General features: G+C 38.5%; 1 protein-coding gene across 1 annotated transcript in view; it reads right to left on the bottom strand.

The window, feature by feature from the left end:
• Positions 1-13869, bottom strand: part of LOC102803969 (trafficking protein particle complex subunit 9-like) — a 187138-nt gene that overhangs the window by 64797 nt on the left and 108472 nt on the right. Inside the window, exon 18 of the mRNA XM_085508182.1 lies at positions 11027-11143. Within this exon, the coding sequence (XP_085364308.1) occupies positions 11027-11143 (117 nt within the window). The remainder of the gene's footprint in view (positions 1-11026; positions 11144-13869) is intronic.

Here is a 13869-nt window from a genome sequence, read left to right as displayed (position 1 = left end):
ACAGCAGTGTGGTGGTGATATACAGCAGTGTGGTGGTGATATACAGCAATGTGATGGTGATATACAGCACTGTGATGGTGATATACAGCAGTTAGATGGTGATATACAGCAGTTAAATGGTGATATACAGCAGTGTGATGGTGATATACAGCAATGTGATGGTGATATACAGCAGTGAGATGGTGATATACAGCAGTGTGATGGTGATATACAGCAGTGAGATGGTGATATACAGCAGTTACATGGTGATATACAGCAGTGTGGTGGTGATATACAGCAGTGTGGTGGTGATACACAGCAGTGTAATGGTGATATACAGCAGTGTGATGGTGATATACAGCAGTGTGATGGTGATATACAGCAGTGAGATGGTGATATACAGCAGTGTGATGGTGATGTAAAGCAGTGTGATGGTGATATACAGCAATGTGATGGTGATATACAGCAGTGAGATGGTGATATACAGCAGTTAGATGGTGATATACAGCAGTATGATGGTGATATACAGCACTGTGATGGTGATATAGAGCAGTATGATGGTGATATACAGCAGTGTGAAGGTGATATACAGCAGTGTGAAGGTGATATACAGCAGTGTGATGGTGATATACAGCAGTGTGATGGTGATATACAGCAGTTACATGGTGATATACAGCAGTGAGATGGTGATATACAGCAGTGTGGTGGTGATATACAGCAGTGTGATGGTGAATTAGAGCAGTATGGTGGTGATATACAGCAGTGTGATGGTGATAAACAGCAGTGAGATGGTGATATATATCAGTGTGATGGTGATATAAAGCAGTGTGATGGTTATATTCAGCAGTGAGATGGTGATATACAGCAGTGAGATGTTGATATACAGCAGTTACATGATGATATACAGCAGTGAGATGGTGATATACAGCAGTTAAATGGTGATATACAGCAGTGTGGTGGTGAATTGAGCAGTATGATGGTGATATACAGCAGTGTGATGGTGATATACAGCAGTGTGATGGTGATATACAACAGTGTAATGGTGATATACAGCAATGAGATGGTGATATACAGCAGTGTGGTGGTGATATACAGCAGTGTGATGGTGAATTAGAGCAGTATGATGGTGAATTAGAGCAGTATGATGGTGATATACAGCAGTGTAATGGTGATGTACAGCAGTATGGTGGTGATATACAGCAGTATGATGGTGATAAACAGCAGTGAGATGGTGATATACATCAGTGTGATGGTGATATAAAGCAGTGTGATGGTTATATTCAGCAGTGAGATGGTGATATACAGCAGTGAGATGGTGATATACAGCAGTATGATGGTGATATACAGCAGTGTGATGGTGATATACAGCAGAGTGGTGGTGATACACAGCAGTGTGGTGGTGATATACAGCAGTGTAATGGTGATATACAGCAGTTAGATGGTGAAATACAGCAGTGTGATGGTGATATACAGCAGTGTGATGGTGATATACAGCAGAGAGATGGTTTTATACAGCAATGTGATGGTTATATACATCAGTGTGATGGTGATATACAGCAGTGTGATGGTGATATACAGCAGTGAGATGGTGATATACAGCAGAGAGATGGTTTTATACAGCAATGTGATGGTTATATACATCAGTGTGATGGTGATATACAGCAGTGTGATGGTGATATACAGCAGTGAGATGGTGATATACAGCAGAGAGATGGTTTTATACATCAGTGTGATGGTTATATACATCAGTGTGATGGTGATATACAGCAATGTGATGGTGATATACAGCAGTGTGGTGGTGATGTACAGCAATGTAATGGTGATATACAGCAATTAGATGGTGATATACAGCAGTGTGATGGTGATATACAGCAGTGAGATGGTGATATACAGCAATGTGATGGTGATATACAGCAGTGTGATGGTGATATACAGCAGTGTGATGGTGATATACAGCAGTGAGACGGAGATATACAGCAGTGTGATGGTGATATACAGCAGTGTGATGGTGATATGCAGCAGTGAGACGGAGATATACAGCAGTGTGATGGTGATATACAGCAGTGTGATGGTGATATACAGCAGTTAAATGGTGATATACAGCAGTGTGGTGGTGATATACAGCAATGTGATGGTGATATACAGCAGTGTTACGGTGATATACATCAGTGTGATGGTGATATACAGCAGTGTGGTGGTGATATACAGCAGTGTGATGGTGATATACAGCAGTGTGATGGTGATATACAGCAGTGTGATGGTGATATACAGCAGTATGATGGTGGCATACAGCAGTGTGATGGTGATGTACAGCAGTATGATGGTGATATACAGCAGTGTGATGGTGTTGTACAGCAGTGTGACGGTGATGTACAGCAGAGAGATGGTTATATACAGCAGTGTGATGGTTATATACAGCAGTGTGATGGTGGCATACAGCAGAGAGATGGTTTTATACAGCAATGTGATGGTTATATACAGCAGTGTGATGGTGATGTACAGCAGTGTGATGGTGATATACAGCAGTGTGGTGGTGATATACAGCAGTGTAATGGTGATATACAGCAATGAGATGGTGATATACAGCAGTGTGATGGTGAAATACAGCAGTGTGATGGTGATATACAGCAGTGTGATGGTGATATACAGCAGTGTGATGGTGATATACAGCAGTGTGATGGTGATATGCAGCAGTGAGATGGTGATATACAGCAGTGTGATGGTTATATACAGCAATGTGATGGTGATATACAGCAGTGTGATGGTGATGTACAGCAGTGTGATGGTGATATACAGCAGTGTGATGGTGATGTACAGCAGTGTGATGGTGATATACAGCAGTGTGATGGTGATATAGAGCAGTGTAATAGTGATATACAGCAATGAGATGGTGATATACAGCAGTGTGATGGTGATATACAGCAGTGTAATGGTGATATACAGCAATGTAATGGTGATATACAGCAATGAGATGGTGATATACAGCAGTGTGATGGTGATATACAGCAGTGTGATGTGATATACAGCAGTGTAATGGTGATATACAGCAATGCGATGGTGATATACAGCAGTGTAATGGTGATATACAGCAATGTAATGGTGATATACAGCAGTGTGATGGTGATGTGCAGCAGTGTGATGGTGATATACAGCAGTGTGATTGTGATATACAGCAGTGTAATGGAGATATACAGCAGTGTGATGGTGATATACAGCAGTGTGATGGTGATATACAGCAGTGTAATGGTGATATACAGCAATGAGATGGTGATATACAGCAGTGTGATGGTGATATACAGCAGTGTAATGGTGATATACAGCAGTGTGATGGTGATATACAGCAGTGTAATGGTGATATACAGCAATGTAATGGTGATATACAGCAGTGTAATGGTGATATACAGCAATGTAATGGTGATATACAGCAATGAGATGGTGATATACAGCAGTGTGATGGTGATGTACAGCAGTGTGATGGTGATATACAGCAGTGTGATGGTGATATACAGCAGTGTAATGGTGATATACAGCAATGTAATGGTGATATACAGCAGTGTAATGGTGATATACAGCAATGTAATGGTGATATACAGCAATGAGATGGTGATATACAGCAGTGTGATGGTGATATACAGCACTGTGATGGTGATATACAGCAGTGTAATGGTGATATACAGCAATGAGATGGTGATATACAGCAGTGTGATGGTGATATACAGCAGTGTGATGGTGATATACAGCAGTGTGATGGTGATATACAGCAGTGTAATGGTGATATACAGCAATGAGATGGTGATATACAGCAGTGTAATGGTGATATACAGCAATGAAATGGTGATATACAGCAGTGTAATGGTGATATACAGCAATGTAATGGTGATATACAGCAGTGTAATGGTGATATACAGCAGTGTAATGGTGATATACAGCAATGAGATGGTGATCTACAGCAGTGTAATGGTGATATACAGCAATGTAATGGTGATATACAGCAGTGTAATGGTGATATACAGCAATGTAATGGTGATATACAGCAGTGTGATGGTGATATACAGCAGTGTAATGGTGATATACAGCAATGAGATGGTGATATACAGCAGTGTGATGGTGATATACAGCAGTGTGATGGTGATATACAGCAGTGAGATGGTGATATACAGCAGTGTGATGGTGATGTACAGCAATGTAATGGTGATATACAGCAATGAGATGGTGATATACAGCAGTGTAATGGTGATATACAGCAGTGTAATGGTGATATACAGCAATGAGATGGTGATATACAGCAGTGTAATGGTGATATACAGCAATGTAATGGTGATATACAGCAGTGTAATGGTGATATACAGCAATGTAATGGTGATATACAGCAGTGTGATGGTGATATACAGCAGTGTAATGGTGATATACAGCAATGAGATGGTGATATACAGCAGTGTGATGGTGATATACAGCAATGTGATGGTGATATACAGCAGTGAGATGGTGATATACAGCAGTGTGATGGTGATATACAGCAGTGTGATGGTGATATACAGCAGTGTGATGGTGATATGCAGCAGTGAGACGGAAATATACAGCAGTGTGATGGTGATATACAGCAGTGTGATGGTGATATACAGCAGTTAAATGGTGATATACAGCAGTGTGGTGGTGGTGATATACAGCAATGTGATGGTGATATACAGCAGTGTGACGGTGATATACATCAGTGTGATGGTGATATACAGCAGTGTGGTGGTGATATACAGCAGTGTGATGGTGATATACAGCAGTGTGATGGTGATATACAGCAGTGTGATGGTGATATACAGCAGTATGATGGTGGCATACAGCAGTGTGATGGTGATGTACAGCAGTATGATGGTGATATACAGCAGTGTGATGGTGTTGTACAGCAGTGTGACGGTGATGTACAGCAGAGAGATGGTTATATACAGCAATGTGATGGTTATATACAGCAATGTGATGGTTATATACAGCAGTGTGATGGTGGCATACAGCAGAGAGATGGTTTTATACAGCAATGTGATGGTTATATACAGCAGTGTGATGGTGATGTACAGCAGTGTGATGGTGATATACAGCAGTGTGGTGGTGATATACAGCAGTGTAATGGTGATATACAGCAATGAGATGGTGATATACAGCAGTGTGATGGTGAAATACAGCAGTGTGATGGTGATATACAGCAGTGTGATGGTGATATACAGCAGTGTGATGGTGATATGCAGCAGTGAGATGGTGATATACAGCAGTGTGATGGTTATATACAGCAATGTGATGGTGATATACAGCAGTGTGATGGTGATGTACAGCAGTGTGATGGTGATATACAGCAGTGTGATGGTGATGTACAGCAGTGTGATGGTGATATACAGCAGTGTGATGGTGATATACAGCAGTATAATAGTGATATACAGCAATGAGATGGTGATATACAGCAGTGTGATGGTGATATACAGCAGTGTAATGGTGATATACAGCAATGTAATGGTGATATACAGCAGTGTAATGGTGATATACAGCAATGTAATGGTGATATACAGCAATGAGATGGTGATATACAGCAGTGTGATGGTGTTATACAGCAGTGTGATGTGATATACAGCAGTGTAATGGTGATATACAGCAATGAGATGGTGATATACAGCAGTGTAATGGTGATATACAGCAATGTAATGGTGATATACAGCAGTGTGATGGTGATGTGCAGCAGTGTGATGGTGATATACAGCAGTGTGATTGTGATATACAGCAGTGTAATGGTGATATACAGCAGTGTGATGGTGATATACAGCAGTGTAATGGTGATATACAGCAATGAGATGGTGATATACAGCAGTGTGATGGTGATATACAGCAGTGTAATGGTGATATACAGCAGTGTGATGGTGATATACAGCAGTGTAATGGTGATATACAGCAATGTAATGGTGATATACAGCAGTGTAATGGTGATATACAGCAATGTAATGGTGATATACAGCAATGAGATGGTGATATACAGCAGTGTGATGGTGATGTACAGCAGTGTGATGGTGATATACAGCAGTGTGATGGTGATATACAGCAGTGTGATGGTGATATACAGCAGTGTAATGGTGATATACAGCAATGTAATGGTGATATACAGCAGTGTAATGGTGATATACAGCAATGTAATGGTGATATACAGCAATGAGATGGTGATATACAGCAGTGTGATGGTGATATACAGCAGTGTGATGGTGATATACAGCAGTGTAATGGTGATATACAGCAATGAGATGGTGATATACAGCAGTGTGATGGTGATATACAGCAGTGTGATGGTGATATACAGCAGTGTGATGGTGATATACAGCAGTGTAATGGTGATATACAGCAATGAGATGGTGATATACAGCAGTGTAATGGTGATATACAGCAATGTAATGGTGATATACAACAGTGTAATGGTGATATACAGCAGTGTAATGGTGATATACAGCAATGAGATGGTGATCTACAGCAGTGTAATGGTGATATACAGCAATGTAATGGTGATATACAGCAGTGTAATGGTGATATACAGCAATGTAATGGTGATATACAGCAGTGTGATGGTGATATACAGCAGTGTAATGGTAATATACAGCAATGAGATGGTGATATACAGCAGTGTGATGGTGATATACAGCAGTGTGATGGTGATATACAGCAGTGAGATGGTGATATACAGCAGTGTGATGGTGATGTACAGCAGTGTGATGGTGATGTACAGCAATGTAATGGTGATATACAGCAATGAGATGGTGATATACAGCAGTGTAATGGTGATATACAGCAGTGTAATGGTGATATACAGCAATGAGATGGTGATATACAGCAGTGTAATGGTGATATACAGCAATGTAATGGTGATATACAGCAGTGTAATGGTGATATACAGCAATGTAATGGTGATATACAGCAGTGTGATGGTGATATACAGCAGTGTAATGGTGATATACAGCAATGAGATGGTGATATACAGCAGTGTGATGGTGATATACAGCAGTGTGATGGTGATATACAGCAGTGAGATGGTGATATACAGCAGTGTGATGATGATATACAGCAGTGTGATGGTGATATACAGCAGTGTGATGGTGATATACAGCAGTGTAATGGTGATATACAGCAATGAGATGGTGATATACAGCAGTGTAATGGTGATATACAGCAATGTAATGGTGATATACAGCAGTGTAATGGTGATATACAGCAATGTAATGGTGATATACAGCAGTGTGATGGTGATATACAGCAATGTAATGGTGATATACAGCAGTGTGATGGTGATATACAGCAGTGAGATGGTGATATACAGCAGTGTGATGGTGATGTACAGCCATGTAATGGTGATATACAGCAGTGTGATGGTGATATACAGCAGTGTAATGGTGATATACAGCAATGTAATGGTGATATACAGCAATGTAATGGTGATATACAGCAATGTAATGGTGATATACAGCAGTGTAATGGTGATATACAGCAATGAGATGGTGATATACAGCAGTGTAATGGTGATATACAGCAGTGTAATGGTGATATACAGCAGTGAGATGGTGATATACAGCAGTGTGCTGGTGATGTACAGCAATGTAATGGTGATATACAGCAGTGTAATGGTGATATACAGCAGTGTGATGGTGATGTACAGCAATGTAATGGTGATATACAGCAATGAAATGGTGATATACAGCAGTGTAATGGTGATATACAGCAGTGTGATGGTGATATACAGCAGTGTAATGGTGATATACAGCAGTGTAATGGTGATATACAGCAGTGTAATGGTGATATACAGCAGTGTAATGGTGATATACAGCAGTGTAATGGTGATATACAGCAGTGTGATGGTGATATACAGCAGTGTGATGGTGATGTACAGCAGTGTAATGGTGATATACAGCAGTGTAATGGTGATATACAGCAGTTAGATGGTGATATACAGCAGAGTGATGGTGATATACAGCAGTGTAATGGTGATATACAGCAGTGTGATGGTGATATACAGCAATGTGATGGTGATATACAGCAGTGTGGTGGTGATATACAGCAGTGAGATGGTGATATACAGCAATGTAATGGTGATATACAGCAGTGTAATGGTGATATACAGCAGTGTAATGGTGATATACAGCAGTGTGATGGTGATATACAGCAATGTAATGGTGATATACAGCAATGAGACGGTGATATACAGCAGTGTAATGGTGATATACAGCAGTGTAATGGTGATATACAGCAGTGTGGTGGTGATATACAGCAGTGTAATGGTGATATACAGCAGTGTAATGGTGATATACAGCAGTGTGATGGTGATATACAGCAGTGTGATGGTGATATACAGCAGTGTGATGGTGATATACAGCAGTGTAATGGTGATATACAGCAGTGTAATGGTGATATACAGCAGTGTAATGGTGATATACAGCAGTGTGATGGTGATATACAGCAGTGTGATGGTGATATACAGCAGTGTGATGGTGATATACAGCAGTGTAATGGTGATATACAGCAGTGTAATGGTGATATACAGCAGTGTAATGGTGATATACAGCAGTGTGATGGTGATATACAGCAATGTAATGGTGATATACAGCAATGAGATGGTGATATACAGCAGTGTAATGGTGATATACAGCAGTGTAATGGTGATATACAGCAGTGTGGTGGTGATATACAGCAGTGTAATGGTGATATACAGCAGTGTAATGGTGATATACAGCAGTGTAATGGTGATATACAGCAGTGTGATGGTGATATACAGCAGTGTGATGGTGATATACAGCAGTGTGATGGTGATATACAGCAGTGTAATGGTGATATACAGCAGTGTAATGGTGATATACAGCAGTGTAATGGTGATATACAGCAATGTAATGGTGATATACAGCAGTGTGATGGTGATATACAGCAGTGTAATGGTGATATACAGCAATGAGATGGTGATATACAGCAGTGTGATGGTGATATACAGCAGTGTGATGGTGATATACAGCAGTGAGATGGTGATATACAGCAGTGTGATGATGATATACAGCAGTGTGATGGTGATATACAGCAGTGTGATGGTGATATACAGCAGTGTAATGGTGATATACAGCAATGAGATGGTGATATACAGCAGTGTAATGGTGATATACAGCAATGTAATGGTGATATACAGCAGTGTAATGGTGATATACAGCAATGTAATGGTGATATACAGCAGTGTGATGGTGATATACAGCAATGTAATGGTGATATACAGCAGTGTGATGGTGATATACAGCAGTGAGATGGTGATATACAGCAGTGTGATGGTGATGTACAGCCATGTAATGGTGATATACAGCAGTGTGATGGTGATATACAGCAGTGTAATGGTGATATACAGCAATGTAATGGTGATATACAGCAATGTAATGGTGATATACAGCAATGTAATGGTGATATACAGCAGTGTAATGGTGATATACAGCAATGAGATGGTGATATACAGCAGTGTAATGGTGATATACAGCAGTGTAATGGTGATATACAGCAGTGAGATGGTGATATACAGCAGTGTGCTGGTGATGTACAGCAATGTAATGGTGATATACAGCAGTGTAATGGTGATATACAGCAGTGTGATGGTGATGTACAGCAATGTAATGGTGATATACAGCAATGAAATGGTGATATACAGCAGTGTAATGGTGATATACAGCAGTGTGATGGTGATATACAGCAGTGTAATGGTGATATACAGCAGTGTAATGGTGATATACAGCAGTGTAATGGTGATATACAGCAGTGTAATGGTGATATACAGCAGTGTAATGGTGATATACAGCAGTGTAATGGTGATATACAGCTGTGTGATGGTGATATACAGCAGTGTGATGGTGATGTACAGCAGTGTAATGGTGATATACAGCAGTGTAATGGTGATATACAGCAGTTAGAAGGTGATATACAGCAGAGTGATGGTGATATACAGCAGTGTAATGGTGATATACAGCAGTGTGATGGTGATATACAGCAATGTGATGGTGATATACAGCAGTGTGGTGGTGATATACAGCAGTGAGATGGTGATATACAGCAATGTAATGGTGATATACAGCAGTGTAATGGTGATATACAGCAGTGTAATGGTGATATACAGCAGTGTGATGGTGATATACAGCAATGTAATGGTGATATACAGCAATGAGATGGTGATATACAGCAGTGTAATGGTGATATACAGCAGTGTAATGGTGATATACAGCAGTGTGGTGGTGATATACAGCAGTGTAATGGTAATATACAGCAGTGTAATGGTGATATACAGCAGTGTGATGGTGATATACAGCAGTGTGATGGTGATATACAGCAGTGTGATGGTGATATACAGCAGTGTAATGGTGATATACAGCAGTGTAATGGTGATATACAGCAGTGTAATGGTGATATACAGCAGTGTGATGGTGATATACAGCAGTGTGATGGTGATATACAGCAGTGTGATGGTGATATACAGCAGTGTAATGGTGATATACAGCAGTGTAATGGTGATATACAGCAGTGTAATGGTGATATACAGCAGTGTGATGGTGATATACAGCAATGTAATGGTGATATACAGCAATGAGATGGTGATATACAGCAGTGTAATGGTGATATACAGCAGTGTAATGGTGATATACAGCAGTGTGGTGGTGATATACAGCAGTGTAATGGTGATATACAGCAGTGTAATGGTGATATACAGCAGTGTGATGGTGATATACAGCAGTGTGATGGTGATATACAGCAGTGTGATGGTGATATACAGCAGTGTAATGGTGATATACAGCAGTGTAATGGTGATATACAGCAGTGTAATGGTGATATACAGCAGTGTGATGGTGATATACAGCAGTGTGATGGTGATATACAGCAGTGTGATGGTGATATACAGCAGTGTAATGGTGATATACAGCAGTGTAATGGTGATATACAGCAGTGTAATGGTGATATACAGCAGTGTGATGGTAATATACAGCAATGAGATGAAACAAAAGCTGCATATAACAATACATACCTTTTACTCTGTTTATTTTCCAGTGTGATTTGTTGTAAATTTTCACCATATTGCACGGTCATCTCATGGAAACTTTGATTTATCACATCAAGCACTAAATGAAATTGATTAGGATTGCTGAAAAGAGAATATAGAGAGTTCTGTGACCATTCTCATGTAAGATTACAAAAAAATGTATATAAAAATGATGTATGGTAATTGTATAACGTAATGAATTACTTTTGATTGAAAAATCAAGCAATTTCAAAATACATTCAGTTTAAAAATATTCACACAGTAATGTCTTCGTATAAATAAATCTGGGAAACCCACACTAGACACATTAAACAGAACTGAGAAAGAACTCTCAGCTGAGAGTATTGCAGGAATATTAACAAGACATGAAATGTCACAGTCCCCGTTATTTGATTATAAAATACAGGTAGTACAAGGAACATCTGCAAACAGGTGAATAAATATGTACTCTTTGTGGGTACAACTCATCATAAAGTGATTTCCCATAATCTAGTTTTGTACTGACAACTAAAAACTTCCACTGACCCATGTTCAGAATCTCAGAGTACACAAGTGCAACAAAACTATTTGTCATACATGTATACTTGCTCAAGAAACTGCATTCATAAATCTGAGTGAACCTTGATGTACATGACTTCTTTGTTAATCAGGTCTTAGTATATTACCAGGACCTGGGTTTGTTTCAACATCACCACTGGGCATCAGAATCATTCTCATGTTGTCAAATACAATTTGTTAACACAGTAAGGTTTATTATTTAAAATGTATTCATTGTACATAGAACAACATCTGTTAATTTAAACAATTGTAAAAGCTATGTTTTCAGAGCAAGTACATGTAATAATTAAGAAAGCCAGTAGTGATAAAGGTTGGTCTGCTCATAACCTTCAATGGAGAAGTAACAATAATTGTTCGAAGTCTTTTTAGTGCAGTGATATTATTGCATTTCAATCATTATTAATGGGTATAAAATACTGTAAACCATTTAATTTTTACTTCTAGATATATTCAGGATTTTATGAAATTTGTGTACAACATTTCAATAAAGTCCCTGACACTCCATGTTGTAGGAACCCAGAAAAAATTGCCTTGCGAAATTGAAGCAGTTCACAGCACCACTGTAAAAAAAAAAAAAAAAGTTTAAAATGAGTATTGTCCAAGATATACACATGTGGGTTCATAAGACATATGAACCAATCTGAGTGGTTCTAGAGATTAGTATCACAAGATTTTACTCTCCGTGATTCAATATCAGCCCTATGTATAACGCTGTGTTGATCAGGCGAACTAATTGACAATGGCCCTACAGGTATCGCTATGCAATCACAGTAGTTTTGTATTCTTCTTGCATTTCGAACATGGAAAAATATTTGTTTTTGAGAGTGGCCGAGTTATTAGAAGAAAAACAGAAACTATTTTTTTTAGTATAAATTCTAGTAACTGAAATGCAGGATTGAAAAAGAAAGAGACAATACGCAAGATTGATAAACCTTCAGCGAGCACTCCTGAAATTTCAGATCATTGGTACCATGTTTTTGGATACATTCAATAACCTGATACATAAAACCACATTTTTTATTGCTCAATCACTTGTCCCTGTATGGCACAAGATCGCAAGCTTCTGTCATAAAATTGGGTTATTGCTACATCTTTTTTTTTTGAATTTTAATCAAGCATGATTTTTAATTTTTTTTTTTACAAATGTCTATTTCAGAAACAAAAACAATAAATGTGTAGGTAGGCATTTTAACAATTGCACAATTAATATCGGATGAAAACGTCATTACCGATATAAATCATTCTGTTCAAACAATTAAAAATAAGATCACATTTAATTTAGTCAGTTTTCATAATGAAATACATAATAACATGTATTTATAAATTTGAATAAGGTTTAACAGCCTTTTCATTTAGCGCCAGTTTATACACCATAAAACCTCTGGTTTAGGTGTCACACTCAGAGAAGAGTGAAAGGCCTTTGGTTCATAGGCACCGCGAAATGTTGGAATTGAATCCCCCCCCACCCAAATCACATAATGTAATATGCATTATTTTTTTATAATTTTGTTGATAACGAAAAGTAAAGTATGTTCTAAAAGAAGTTTTGAATAATACAAACACGAATACATTGCTTAGTGGTTAGTACCGGTAGCAAATGATCACGGTAGCACAATCTGGTCATTCTGTGTTTCGCAAGTGAATAACTTACTTGAACTTAATACTTGTTTTCGAAGTATTGCAATTGTTGATTATTATTCAGTAATGATTATAATAACGCAAAAAAAATTAATTCGTTGAATTTTTATGAATTTGAAGTAATATTCAACTTAGTTTCATCGTAAACGAATGATTTCGGTCGAATGTAAATGCTCGATAAGATTCAATATCTGCCAAGTTTCCATTTACATGTGGGCTCATTTAAATATGTTAATACGGTTCAGTGACCTCGTGGTGAACGCAACGCGGTACTGTAGAGATTCACCGATGTTGTAGCAAGATCTTTATGCTATTTTGACTGGGAAAAAGTCATAATTTTTTTTTTTTTTTAATCAAAAAATTAGTTGTTAAAAAAAAAACTGAGCATTCAAAGAATAATTAACATTGTTCACAGAAATAACACAGCTCATTGTCGAAACGAAGCTTACGCATTCAGGCTATTCACAATAAACATCATACTCTTGAATAGGTGTCGATGACTACGGTAAAATATAAATTAGACTCTTTTAGACGTCAGGAGTGAATGAAATATCCAAAATATTAATAAAAAAACTGCCGAAAAGACGCCGGGCGATTTCATGGTCCGTTGCAGACTACTCGACCGACCGTCC

The sequence above is a fragment of the Saccoglossus kowalevskii genome, chromosome 14 (genome assembly GCF_978046115.1).
Source record: "Saccoglossus kowalevskii chromosome 14, keSacKowa6.1, whole genome shotgun sequence".
Taxonomy (NCBI): Eukaryota; Metazoa; Hemichordata; class Enteropneusta; family Harrimaniidae; genus Saccoglossus; species Saccoglossus kowalevskii.
Note: the sequence above shows the minus strand (reverse complement) of the source record. Positions and strands in the feature narration are given on the sequence as shown.